Below are 14,035 nucleotides of genomic sequence, written 5' to 3'. Positions count from 1 at the left end.
CCTTCGTGTACCTTTATGTTCAATGTTTGTAGTCGTTTCAGGACACGAATAGGTTTGTCTTTGTAAAGTTTGTAGACTTCCCGGTCGCAAAGCACTTGACCACTAGGAACTAGACCAGATCTCAACCACAAAATACTTCTGACCAGATGGTCGACCGGGACAGTCACCCCTCCTCAGGGGCAAGTTAAGTAAAACCAATAAAACTTGTAATATTCGAACCCCAGTTTACCCACAATAAAGACTTCCCGAAGTTATCGCGACTTTTAAGTTCACTTACCGGATCACTAAGTTCTCCCCCCGACACACAGGACCACATCCGCTACGATGTGCGTTAACATTTTGGTCCGATCGAACCGGATTGTGTGTCGGGAACCGTTAGTAGAAAAGACATTCCGCCGGTAACAAATTCGCGATGGCGCCGCGTTCGTAGAGTGTGATCCCAACGCCATTCTACCGCGGCATAACAGTGAAAACTGCCCGTCCAATCGAAGAAGTTCCGTCCACTTCTCACCTGCAATCATGAAAATCGGTGAAACATAAACTGCAGTGCATTTTCATGGAAACGTTCCATGCTAAACCGCGGCGCCACTCCAGAAATGCAGCCTGTCCAGAAGTCCGTTGGAAGGATTCGCCATCTTCCAACGTCACAAAGAATCCCGTCCAGATCAGCCATTCTGTCCTGGCGACCAAGAAGCACGATTCCGCCATCGTGATATGGCCACTAACCCGGAAAACACCGTGAACTTGACCGCGAAAACAATCCGATCGAGTGAAAAAACTGCACTGCGAACCAAGTGAGTGAAAACCAAAACAAAAGTGAACTGCCAACATGACGTTTTCATTTTCGAAACTTTAAGAAGAAAGTGTGCCAGTTTTCCGGAACAAAGTCTGCAGAGCCTCCGCATAGGTCTGCAGAAAAACTCGTGTCGTAAACGTTGTGCGTTACGTGGAAAATCCGCGGAAACCCGTGATGGTCGCGGACGCCATTTATCGGGAAAGAAAATGGCTCCGCTCAAGAAGAAAATGTCGGTCAACGTTGACCGGCACACGAAAGTTCCGCGCGAACAAAACGACACCACCTCTGCAGTAAAGGTGAAAGGTCTGCGCTAGACCCATGCAGCAAACAGTGTTTTCGGAAAACCACCCTACCTCGCGTACCGCGGTCTGACAAACCTTGCTTTCGGAGAGAATAAAGTGAGACGTGAGAAGTGAGCGAAAATGAGTGAGAAGTGCAAACGTAAACAAACCTCGATTCGCGAGTGCATTGATCGTCGCGATCGTCGCTGGAAGTGCTAATTCGGTCGTTTCTGCAAAATTGCACTGTTTCGATCGTCGTGCGTGCTGTGCAGTGTTTTTTCGTACGCCTTCTGTAAAAACGGCGTTGAAATCGTGCTAGCCAGAAGAGGCCGCCAGATAAATCCCTCCCAGTGCTGAAGAATATTGCTGGTGCACACACATCCACACACGCAGCTGACCACAGCTGTGCGGTTCACTCAACGGTCAGCAGAAAAACACAGCGGCGTCGCAAGGGCGCCCTTCGTGTCGAGAGAGCTTCAGCAGCGTGCGAGCGAAGGGTCACAGATGTTCACCAGTCGTCGTAGATCAACACAGCTGATCCACCGTCCCGGTCAGCGCAGCGTCGGAGTTCAAGTACTCCAGGTTCCAGCTAAAAGGCCTAAGGGGCAGCGCTGCTTTGATGGGACGGGTCGAAGCTGCTGCCCCAAAGCCACCCTGAGTTAAGTATTCTTTCATTTTTGCAAATAGAACAGTCGCTCAGCGGATCACGTTCTCTCAGGTGTGGCTTCGCTGGAATCGGGCAACGAGACGAACCGCTGATGTTTTCGGATCCTGCAGTTCATGCACTGCGGACATTTCACGGCCTGGCGATCGGACGGATCGTCAGCAGCAACGAGCAAGTACTGGGCAGCGCCACGAGCTGCCAATTCGCACCTCGCAGTCGGACGGACTGGAGGTCACTTCCGGTTTCGGGCGGTCAGATGGACTTCCGGAACAAGTTCACAACTGCAGCACGCTCTCCGCAGTCGGACGGATTGCCGGAGACTTCTCAAGTTGGGGACATCTAGCTGTCTCCACATGTCATCGAACGCGGCGAGCGTTCCCCAAGAAGTGGTTTCCTCGGAACGCCGAGAACCAACCCTGCCATCGGACGCGGCGAGCGTTCCCCCAAGAAGTGGCTCACTCGGAGCGCCGAGAGCCAACCAACCCAGCTGTCGGACGCAGCGCGCGTCCCCGAAGAAGAAGAAGAGGCTCCCTCGGAACGCCGAGCGCGAGCATTCCAGTTTCCTGCCCAAGTTCGGCCAGCGCGACGAGGCGCTGGAATCCATGTCTGGTTCGCGGCGGGTAGAACCGATCTACCGCGTCGTTCAACCTCCCCCATCGACGTCACCAACCCTCAGTCTGCTCACCAGGAGCAGATCCGCATCCAACACCGGTTGGAATTCCCGGCTATGCTGCCGTGCACAGCAGCATCGGTCCGGCCGTCTTCGGCCACCTTCCTCTCTGGGCTCGCGGAGAAGGATTGAAGTTCACGAGCAAAAGCGTGACGTCATCGCACACGGGGACACCTGGTCCCACACTCCGGCCACACCATGGTGGCAATCCAAGGCCTCAACGGAGGCAACCTACGGCCACACAGCTGGCACACTCAAGCCCTCACTGGAGGCACCACGATCCACACACGGTGGAACCCAAGTCGGCCACAACGGTGGCATCACACGCACAAGCAGGAAACAGCAGCAGTACGGACGCGCGGACGGCGCAGCAGTTCATGGCGGGCAGCACCAAGGCCGCTGGCGCTCTTCAAGGGCAGCACCCAAGCCGCAAATCATCACCACCACGGTCACGAAACTGCACAACCGGTGCAGCACACGGCGGGCGGCACCAAGGCCGCTGGAACACGGCGGGCGGCGCGCAAGCTGAGCCGCAGAAGCAACATACAGTCCACACACAAGGCAGCACGGACGCTGCAGTCACGTCTAGCGGCAACAAGGCCGCACTCCTACGACCCACGATGGGCGGCGCACGAGCCGCTGACACCAGCTCACTCGAGCAACGACGGCCACGGTGACACGATCGTCGTATGACCGCAACACGGCGGTCCCCGAGCGGCGCGCAAGCCGCAGAAACACCACGCTTACCCCTACGTTAGGGCGGTGCACGAGGCACCAAATCAGCACCAGTTCAGCGAGCCAAATGCTGAAAGCGGAGTTCCAGTACCGAGGCATTTGGGGGTGGCGCGTTCGTGGTCGGACGGGCCAGAACAGCCACTCCGCCACTTCCCCAAGTTAAGTACCTGTTAATTAATCTTTCAAACAGAAGCTGAGTCACATCAATTAACAGGTCCTGCTGGAACATCCCTGGCACGCCAACCAACTCGGTCGAAGGTTTCGGCCAACCTGACGTCAGCAGCAACAACAATGTATGCTTAACGATCACGAAACGATCTTCGGCAACACGTGATGCCGTACGGATCGTCCACAAGGCGGTTCTCGGGGTAGACGTACCCTGATCAATCGTCCCAGGAGAGCAAAGTAACGTGACGTCAGCAATGGAATCCACACCAAGTCTGCTCAACGAGGAGCGGAACCGGTGGCTACGCGCCCACCAACAACATCATCGTCTTTGACCGCGCCAACAAGGTGGCGGCGTTTGCAACGACAACCCAAGGCCGAGCCAGCGCAAGGTGCGCGGCGTCTCCGGCAAGTGAGCGAACCGATCGCTCTTGCCAAAGTCACGGCAATCGAGGACACAGCAACAAGGCACGAGGAGTGGCGCGTTCGTGGTCGGACGGGCCAGAACTGCCGCTCCACCCCCGCACCAAGTTAAGTACCAACACATTCATCCTTCCGTACAAAAGCTCAGCGCTTTCCACCCTCACAGGTTGCTGTCATCCCTCGATTCGGCCCATCGTCAACAACAAGCAGCAGAACATCGTCGGCGTGAACCCAGTCAACAGCCCAACGCAATCAACATAATACCAGACGAAGAAATTTAAAAGAAACTGTGATAGTAGGTTAAGAAAAGTAGGGCTGTTAGGACTTAATTTTGTTGAAAGCCTTCGGCCTTTCAAGGCGGGCGGTATGTTCACGCCCAGGTTCACTCATTTTTGACGATCATGTAGAAACACTTTCAGACAACACTGTAGATTATGTAACACCACACACACAATCTCAGTAGCCCTTCGTGTACCTTTATGTTCAATGTTTGTAGTCGTTTCAGGACACGAATAGGTTTGTCTTTGTAAAGTTTGTAGACTTCCCGGTCGCAAAGCACTTGACCACTAGGAACTAGACCAGATCTCAACCACAAAATACTTCTGACCAGATGGTCGACCGGGACAGTCACCCCTCCTCAGGGGCAAGTTAAGTAAAACCAATAAAACTTGTAATATTCGAACCCCAGTTTACCCACAATAAAGACTTCCCGAAGTTATCGCGACTTTTAAGTTCACTTACCGGATCACTAAGTTCTCCCCCCGACACACAGGACCACATCCGCTACGATGTGCGTTAACACCTGCTCTAAAATTACCTCAAACATGTTAATAATGATTATGAATGCAGAAGAATGCACTTTAAATTGATTTCAACTGATTGCACTTAAAACTACACCGAATTTTTGAAGTTTTTTCGGACAGTATTTTAAGGGGGCACAAAAACTGTTAAAAATATTTGCAACAGATTTATTTCAACCCAACAAATATGAAAATTAAAAAACATAAATTTGTAAAATAATAGTTTAAAAAAATCTAAAGCATCGAATCTCGAATCTTAATTTTGTGAAATTTTAAAGCATTTCAAAAAAATAATTTTTCTTTCGATATCTATATGAAATTTTCGATCATTTGATACCCATATTATTAAAAAAAAAATACATGCTCTAGTGCAAAATTAAAGCACTCGAAAGATGTTATATCATTGAAATTTGTGAGTAAATTCCGATTATTAATACCCATATTGCAAAATTATTAAATTTGATTTTTTGTTCGAACGAAGTTTTGTGAAATTTTTTAAGTACAGTGTAATCTCGTTTTCAGCTACACCCGTTTTTGGCAGCAAGCAAAATAATTTGATATGTATTGTCTACTAACGCTTCCGTAAAATATATTGTTTATTTTTTACTCAAAACTAAATGAATTAAATGAAGTAATAACTTAGGGCCATTCAATAATGACGTAACATGAAGAAAAAAATAATTTTAGGAAATCAATCATACCCTATATCTATAAATCACATTGTTATTTTTAAGGTTTGATTTTTGAGAAAAACATAATTATTTTTTGTTTGTAAAAACGGCTATAAAATATTATTTCATGCAAAATGTTATTTTAAAAATGATGAGCATTCAACATGAAGCTTAATATGTGTCAATTTTCTGTTCAACATATTTATTCTGTAAAATAAAAAAAAACGAACTTAATCCACCTATGGGGTTGATGCCTTCCTCATTCTTCACCAACAATGGGTAATAAGATGGTTATCCAAATTTCATTATTTTTTTTTTTAGATCCGTAATAACAAAGTACATAAAAATCACTTAAGCAGTCATAACTCGAAGCAGAGTTGCCAGTTTGTAAATGTTTTGAACTCGTTAAGAAGGTATTTTGGTTACCTAACCAACGATGGGTCGGATGATGGATCCGGACATTGTTTACATACATTTAAGTCAGATCTGGCTTCAAAAAAGTACATGAATGTCACTTAAGTGGTCATAACTCGAGGCAGGGTTGCCAGATCTTCAATGTTGTGGACTCGTTGGAAAGGCCTTTTGGTTACCTATCAAACGATATATAACATGATGATATTTGGTGCGATTTCCTGCCATTTATTCAACTTCCGAAAATATGCGAAAACACATTTTTATACATAACTTTTGAACTACTTATCGAAACTTCAAACAATTAAATAGCACCGTATGGGACCCTAAACCAAGTCGAATGCGACTGGTTTGGTCAAAATCGGTTCAGCCAGTGCTGAGAAAACTGAGTGACATTATTGGTCACATACACACACACATACATACAGATATTTGTTCAATTTTTGATTCTGAGTCGATATGTATACATCAAGGTGGGGTTTTGAGCTATAAATAAAAAGTTCATTTTTAAGAGCAGGATTATAGCCTTACCTCAGTGAGGAAGGCAAAACCATTTACTTTATATAAGTATTCTCCAGCAATTCTACACCTCCAACCCATTCATCCACGCTAGTTGAGCATCCAACTAAGAAGCAGGTGACATTCATTCCTAGCACTAATTGGGACCTCTCCACAGGCTGACACTCATTACCACTCCACAATTGAATGGGATCAGCGTGAGGAGTGACGCTCAACTCGAAACTCATCTGAATGACACGTTATGACACTGAAATGTACACAGATGAGTGCACTCGCCGCAACTTGGGGATGCTAGAACAAGCCCAAGTGTGCCGCCCTCTTGACGAGGTGAGAGCACTTGTTTTTGCGAATCATATCATGAACAGGTGGAAATGTGTATTATTAAATATGAGAGGGGGGTATGAATTATGCTCAATTTTTTTTTTCGGTTTACGATACAATCAGTGAAAATGACAAACGATTCGTGGAATCATTTTCAGGATAAACGAACTCATTTTAAATTGCTTTCCAATGAAATAAACCAATTATTTTCATTTGCAACAATATCCCTCAACCTCTCGCTCTCGCTCGCTATCATTCAAAAACAATTCGAACCTTGTTTGTGAAGTCACAAATAATTGCAATTATCGGCTTTCACACCATCAGACAGCATTAATCTTCCCCCCGGTATTGCGTGTGTGAAAGAGAGAAAGCATCATACAAAAAAAAAATCAAGCCCATTACAACATCAACAGCTGAACATCAGCAACAGTGCAATAAAATAAATTTAAACAAACGAGAAGTGTATATATTTCCATTTGAGTGCCCCCTTTTAGGGCGAAAAAGGGACGAAACTCGGGAGGGTGGGCGAGGGTATGCGTATAAAAGTCACACGTCATAAATAATCTGACTCAACTCTACTCAACTCGACGCACACACACGCACTTTTAATGCCATTCAAAAATCGAATGAAAATAAAAGAAGATTAATCGCTGTGATCTTTATAATGTGCTTTTCTCCTCCACCCCCGCCCAACAAACCGATCCACGACGACGTCCCATTGGCAACGGGATGGTGCTGCTGTTGATGGCGCGCTACTGTTGAAAGCTCTTTGGCGCCAACTTGGAACTAGTTTTAAAAAAAATCATAATTTATATTAATTTCACTTAAAATGACAGTATTCCAAGCAATCATGTTGAATTATCGATGCGTATTGAATTCCGTTGGTTGCATTGAAAATTGAAAGCAATCTTGCGTGCAATAATTCTAGCATCAATGCCACAAGTGACGACATACCTTCAGGCGCATTCAAACGCAAGTTTCAGAAAACATTTCTTCAAATGTAGCGTTTTGAAATTTCATATTAATAAAAATTTTACGAGCCTCTCCAGCGGAGCAAAGCAACGCAACGCAGTGATGGAAGTCTTGTGACACATGAGGAGGAGGGAGGGTTGAGCTTCAAACAAATGCTCCTTAGGAAAGAGAGCGAGGAGGGGGTGAGAAACACGATGGGACTGATGAAAAATAATATCGCATTAAAAACGATACAACAATTTTGCATTATGCCCGTGCCCGGGCGATTTATCATCTCTCTCTCCCGCTCTCTCTGGAATGGCGTTGCGGGGCTTCTTGGAGCAAAAAAAAACGATACAAAATGGACCTTTGCTGGTTCCATTTTTATAATCCACCGATAATCTGATGGGGTAATTGGAAACCTTTGGCTGATCTGATTGTATTTTGTTGCTTTCGTTCCACGTTTTGGTCGAGCGCTTGAATAAATTTGATAATCGACTGAGGATTTGGGGGAATTTGTCAAAAAGTGCACCGAGATTTCACCTCCCTCCCCACGAGACAGCTATTACTTAATGGGTCCAACTTAACGCAAAAGTCAAACAAGTTTTATGGCAAAAAAGAGCAAAGTTTTCCACACCCCGTCGGTGCAAGTTGCACAACTCTGTAATCTTGCTTCGTGGGCACGATGCACAAACAGCAAAGTTGCTGTTTTCGCAGCAAATTTGCATTTTGAAGTTGCTCAGCGAACTGTGGAGAAGGCGGCTAGGTTGCTGACCTAGGATGGAAAAGAGAAGGTTGTACCGACTGTTTAGATATTTCATATTTGTACATAATTTTGACTTTCAAAGAAAAATTGCAATCAATGAAGAAGCATTAAAAAAGCTAAATACGAAAAATTGTAAAAAAAAAATTATAGGTATTACCTTCCTTACTGAAGAAATGCATCCAAATTCTATCGTTTTGGTCGATTTGATCATTATGATCGTTTAGGTAATTTTGGTAGATTTGGTGATTTGGTCGATTTGACCATTAAGGCCATTTTGATCGCTTTGGTAGGTTTGGTCATTTTGGTCGATTTGGTCCTTTAGTCGATTTGGCCATTTAGGCCATTTTGATCGATTTGGTCATTTTGGTCGATTTGGTCATTTAGACCGTTTTGATCGTTTTGGTCTATTTGGTCATTTTGTTAATTTTGGTCGTTTTGGTTATTTCGTCGATTTGACCATTTAGGCAATTTTGTTCGTTTTGGTTGATTTGGCCATTTAGGCCATTTTGATTGTTTTGGTCGGTTTGGTAATTTAGACCATTTTGATCATTTTGGTCGATTTGGTCCATTGGTTGATTTGGTCATACAGGCCATTTTTATCGTTTTGGTCTATTTAGTCATTTTTGTAATTTTGGTAATTTTGGTTATTTTACGCGATTTGGTCGTTTAGGCCGTTTTTATCGTTAAAGCCATTTTGATCGATTTGGTCGATTAGTTCATTTTGATCGATTAATCGATATAGTCATTTTGGTCGATTTGGTCGTTTGTGTAGTTTTGATCGTTTAGGCCATTTTGTACGATTTGGTAATTTTGGTCGTTTTGGTAATTTTAGCCGATTTGGCCTTTTAGGCCATTTTGATCGATTTTGTCATTTTGGTAGATTTGGTCATTTTAGATGATTTCGTCGTTTAGGTCAATTCGAATGTTTTAGACGATTTTGTCATTTTGGTCGATTTGGTCATGTGGTCGATTTGACCATTCAGGCCATTTTGTTCGTTTTGGTAGATTTGGTCATTTTGATCGTTTTGGTCGATTTGGTCATTTTGGTAATTTTGGTCGATTTGGTTATTTTAGTCGATTTGGTCATTTAGGCCATTTTTATCGTTAAAGTCATTTTGATCAATTTGGTATTTTAAGTCGATTTGATCAATTTGTTCATTTTGATCGATTAATCGATATAGTCATTTTGGTCGATTTGGTCCTTTGGTCGATTTGGTCATTGAGGCCATTATGATCGTTTTGGTCGATTTGGTCATTTTGGTAATTCTGGTCGATTTGGTTATTTTAGTCGATTTAGTCGTTTAGGCCGATTTTATCGTTAAAGCCATTTTGATCGATTTGGTCAATTTGTTCATTTTGATCGATTAATCGATATAGTCATTTTGGTCGATTTGGTCGTTTATGTTGTTATGGTCGTTTTAGCCATTTTATACGATTTGGTAATGCTGGTCGTTTTGGTAATTTTATTTTAGGCCATTTTGATTGATTTTGTCATTTTGATTGGTCATTTTAGTCGATTTGGTCGATTTGTTCATTTTGATCGATTAATCGATATAGTCGTTTTGGTCGATTTGGTTATTTATGTCGTTTTGATCGTTTAGGCCATTTTGTACGATTTGGTCATTTTGGTCGTTTTGTTAAGTTTAGTCGATTTGGTCGTTTGGGCCATTTTGATCGATTTTGTTATTTTGGTCGATTTGGTCATTTTAGTTGATTTCTTCGTTTAGGTCAATTCGAATGTTTTGGTCGATTTTGTCATTTTGCTCGATTTGGTCATTTGGTCAATTTGGTCAATTTGACCATTTAGGCAATTTTGATCGTTTTGGTAAATTTGGTAGTTTTGGTCGATTTGGTCCTTTAGTCGATTTGGTCATTTAGGCCATTTTGATCGTTTTGGTCATTTTAGTCGATTTGGTCGATTTGTTCATTTTGATCGATTAATCGATATAGTCGTTTTAGTCGATTTGGTTATTTATGTCGTTTTGATCGTTTAGGCCATTTTGTACGATTTGGTCATTTTGGTCGTTTTGTTAATTTTAGTCGATTTGGTCGTTTAGGCCATTTTGATCGATTTTGTAATTTTGGTCGATTTGGTCATTTTAGTTGATTTCTTCGTTTAGGTCAATTCGAATGTTTTGGTCGATTTTGTCATTTTGCTCGATTTGGTCATTTTGGTAGATTTGGTCATTTTGGTCGATTTAGTCATTTAGGCCATTTTGATCGTTTTGGTCGATTGGATCATTTTGGCAATTTTGGTCGTTTTGGTTATTTTAGTTGATTTGGTCGTTTAGGCCGTTTTTATCGTTAAAGCCATTTTGATCGATTTGGTAATTTTAGTCGATTCGGCCTTTGAACGATTCGATTTGATCATTTTGGTTGGTAATTTTCGTCGTTTTAGTTGATTTGGTCGATTTTCTTTTATTTCATTCCGGCCATAAAAGCCTATTAAGCTTTTTTTCGATTTTCATTATTCCTTTTATCATTTTTCTACTTACAAAATAAAAAAAAAACACTTCAAACATAATAAAACTAGTTTTTTTTTGTTTTTTTTTTCATTTTGAGCTGCACGATACCTTCTGGTCACGTCCGTCAGCATCGCCTCAAACTAGGTGAGAAAAACTTGCTTCCATCAGCGGATTACGTGACTTAAAAAAGAAATCGTGCTGCTTCATGAGCTGTCGAAAAACACTAGACGAACCGTGAGCAAAACAGGAACCGCGCTTTACGAAGCCCAACTGTTGAAGCTTCCCATTCGACAGTTTGCCACACTCTTGAAGTTTCCCCGGCCTTGACACTCGAAATAGCGCACCCGAAAGAAAATAGCACCGGATCAGTGCCCAAACATGAATTTTTCCGTGTCAAATAAATTAAATTTTTATTTTTGCGCACCCAAGCAAACATTTGCCCCGGTCCTTCTTTTTTTTTTTTTTGAACCCGTAAATGTTTCTCCTCCGGTGCAGTTCACCCACACCCGAACGAAGGTGCGGCCAAAGCAGTTCGGTAATGGTCACGGCTCACTTGGACCCTCGAGAAGCTGCTGCGCAGCCTCCTTTGATGGGTGGGTTTGAAAGTTTGCTGCAATTTGGGGCGTTAGTTGGAAGGACGCATTTCAGGTGAATAATTTAAGGGGTAGCATTTGATGGCAGAAATGTAAAATGAATGAAGGAAATGCGGTTAAAAATACGTTTCACAGAAAGGACAATAAAATTATATTTTCTTGCTGTATGCTAATGCATCAAGCTTGCGGGCAAACACGAGAACTCACGAAAAAAAAAATACTCAAGTTGAAATAAAAACAGACAGGTTCGTAATTAATTCCAAACGAGATTCTCATGTTGAATTTATTGGGTTATTTTTCCATGATTGGAAAAACAGACAGAGAGAAAAAAACCAACCAACATTCATAAACACTGCTGCCACGTGGAGTGGAGCAGCTCCGCGGGGATGAGTATGATGGAAGATACGTGACATATCACTTTGAAGCTGTTTTTATTGCAATTTTGTACGCCATCACACACAGTTGGACACCACCACCGTGGCGGGCCGGTGACAATACGCTTCAACTGGGATGACGGTGCATGTCAAAACGATAAGTGGAGTTGATGGTGTGTGGATCAATAAAAAAACAGTTTTTTTTTTAATTATTTATTGATTTATCATTTTAAGTTGCGTTTTGAAAAACGAAAAATAAAATCGGATCACTCAAAATGAAATAATCAAATAAACCGATAGAAATCAAAACATGACCAAAAATCGATATATATTTTTAACACTTTAGCTCAATCAGAGAGCAGTTTCAGATTCAGCGGGCAAAATTACATGAAAAAACATGTACAGTCCAGACTCGCTAACATTGAACTACAAATTTTTTCAAAAATGACTGCGCAGGCCTAATTCGAGGAGAAGCATGCACTGGGGGTCCCCAGAAACATGTGCATTTGGAATTTTTCAAAAGTATTTAGACAGGGCCGAATAGTTTTTTTCCAAAGTTTGTATGGAAATTTTTTGCTTGTATGCAACAGCGACGAACCGCCCTAATTCTCCATAGGGACCATCCATAAACAACGTGGACACCCTGGGGGGGGGTTAGCGATTGTCCACGCTCCAAACGAAAACAGATTTGTTTTGTATGGAAATTGTCCTCGAGGAGGGAGGGGGGATTTCAAACAAATGTATACGTGGTTTATGGATGGTCCCATACCAACTTTGGGAAAAAACTACTCGGTCCCATCTAAATATTTTTGAAAAATTCAAAGTGCAAGTGTTTTGGGAGAACCCAAACATCATGCTTCCCCTCGAGTTGAGCCTGTGCAGAAACTTTGTTGGTCGATGTTTTTTGTGGTTAACTTTAGCTGAATTTTGAGAAAAATCTAGAAATTTAAATTTGAGGTATCGAATCGAAATTTCTACTCAAAAACCATCAAGTCAGCCTTGCCTCCCCCTTCATGTAACTCCCGACAAATGTCTCCGCGCCAAATCCGTTCCTTCTTCACGACCTCCACCCACTACCAAGGCGAGGTGGACTGCCGGAACCGTCGGTCCGGCATCGGCCAGCAGGTCCAGCGGAACGGCCTGCCTGCTGTACGAGGGCAGCTGGCGGGACGGTTTGAGGTCAGCGAGGGTGTTCACTTAACTAAGCTCACTCTTGTCACATCTTGTCTTGATCGGCAGGCATGGTCACGGAATTGTGTACCGGAAGGAGCCCGGGACGACGGATTTGTACGTCAAGATTTACGTCGGTGCGTGGGAGGGCGGTCAGAAGCACGGATTTGGCGTGAAATACTACAAGCGTGGAAAGTACGTTGGTTTTTGGCGTCGGGATCAACGCAGCGGACGTGGATTTATGTGGTTCGACAGTGGAAACTTTTACATGGGCCACTGGCTGGGTGATCGGTTCGATGGGTTGGGGACACTGCTGGAAGGGGGGACGGGGAATCTGTACCAGGGGGAGTTCCGAGCGGGGCAGAAGCATGGCGAAGGACTGTACGTGCATAGCCGGACGGGACAGATTCAGCGGGGATTTTGGACGGAAGGGGTTTTCCGGACGGGGACGCTGGAGGACTGGAACCGGAATCAGGTGCTGTGGCCGACGGTTTATCCGATTCCGGAGGTAAATTCACCACCAGGATTTGAAAACATAAAAACATCAAAAGCGTCAATTTCAGATCAAATTGGCAAATTTCCCTGAAATCTTCGAAGAGTGGATGGATCAATACTCAAAGGCACTCCAAATTTGACCGGCACAGCTTACTTTGGTCAAACATTTTTCGATAAACAAAGCCACCCGCTGGACCAACGACGGCCGGAAGCGGTTGTTTGTCCACGTTCGCTAAACCATGTGCGTTTTTTGTTGTTTTTGTTTGTGTATCCGAAGAGAGGAGGTTAACACCCCGGGCAAAATATTGTCACTTTTATTTATGGGAATTTTTCCTCGATTTTTTTTCTGGGTTTTTTTGTTTTTCTGCGGTATCCTTCCTTCGTCGAATGTTGGTGGTCTCTCTCTATCCCTCACACACATGGTTTCAAGATTTATGGTTTGTGTAATCACCCCGGGTCGTGCGTGTGAGTGCGTGCGTTCCGAGTCGGTCGTGCGTGTCACGATGCGGGAAAAAAAGTTTTTTTTTGGACTCGAAAGGAGCTGGGGGAAAAACACGGCAGGCGTGGAATAATCGAAGAGACACAAATAAGGAGTTTGGTTGCACAGCACGTGAAGTGGTGGGGTTATGTCAGGGAGTTGGTTTGAACTTGAGAATAGGAGCTCTCGATGTTTTTGAAATACTTTTTTTTTGCTATTGCAATGAATGTTTAAAAAACTTACTTCATTCATACACCGACCAATAAAATTTCTGCGAAGGCTCAACT

At 43.6% G+C, this 14,035-nt stretch overlaps 1 protein-coding gene across 1 annotated transcript; it reads left to right on the top strand.

Annotated features, from left to right (window-relative positions):
• Window positions 1-12,634: 12,634 nt before the first annotated feature.
• On the top strand, window positions 12,635-13,531 carry LOC120417305 (MORN repeat-containing protein 3-like). The gene is made up of 3 exons (XM_052708544.1): window positions 12,635-12,777; window positions 12,812-13,283; window positions 13,339-13,531. The coding sequence occupies exons 1-3, from the start codon at window positions 12,635-12,637 to the stop codon at window positions 13,408-13,410; spliced, it is 687 nt and encodes a 228-aa protein (XP_052564504.1). The 3' UTR covers window positions 13,411-13,531.
• The last annotated feature ends 504 nt before the right edge of the window (window positions 13,532-14,035 follow it).

The sequence above is a fragment of the Culex pipiens genome, chromosome 2 (assembly GCF_016801865.2).
Source record: "Culex pipiens pallens isolate TS chromosome 2, TS_CPP_V2, whole genome shotgun sequence".
In the NCBI taxonomy this organism is placed as follows: Eukaryota; Metazoa; Arthropoda; class Insecta; order Diptera; family Culicidae; genus Culex; species Culex pipiens.
The sequence above is the reverse complement of the archived record's forward strand: the minus strand, read 5'-3'. Positions and strand labels throughout refer to the sequence as shown.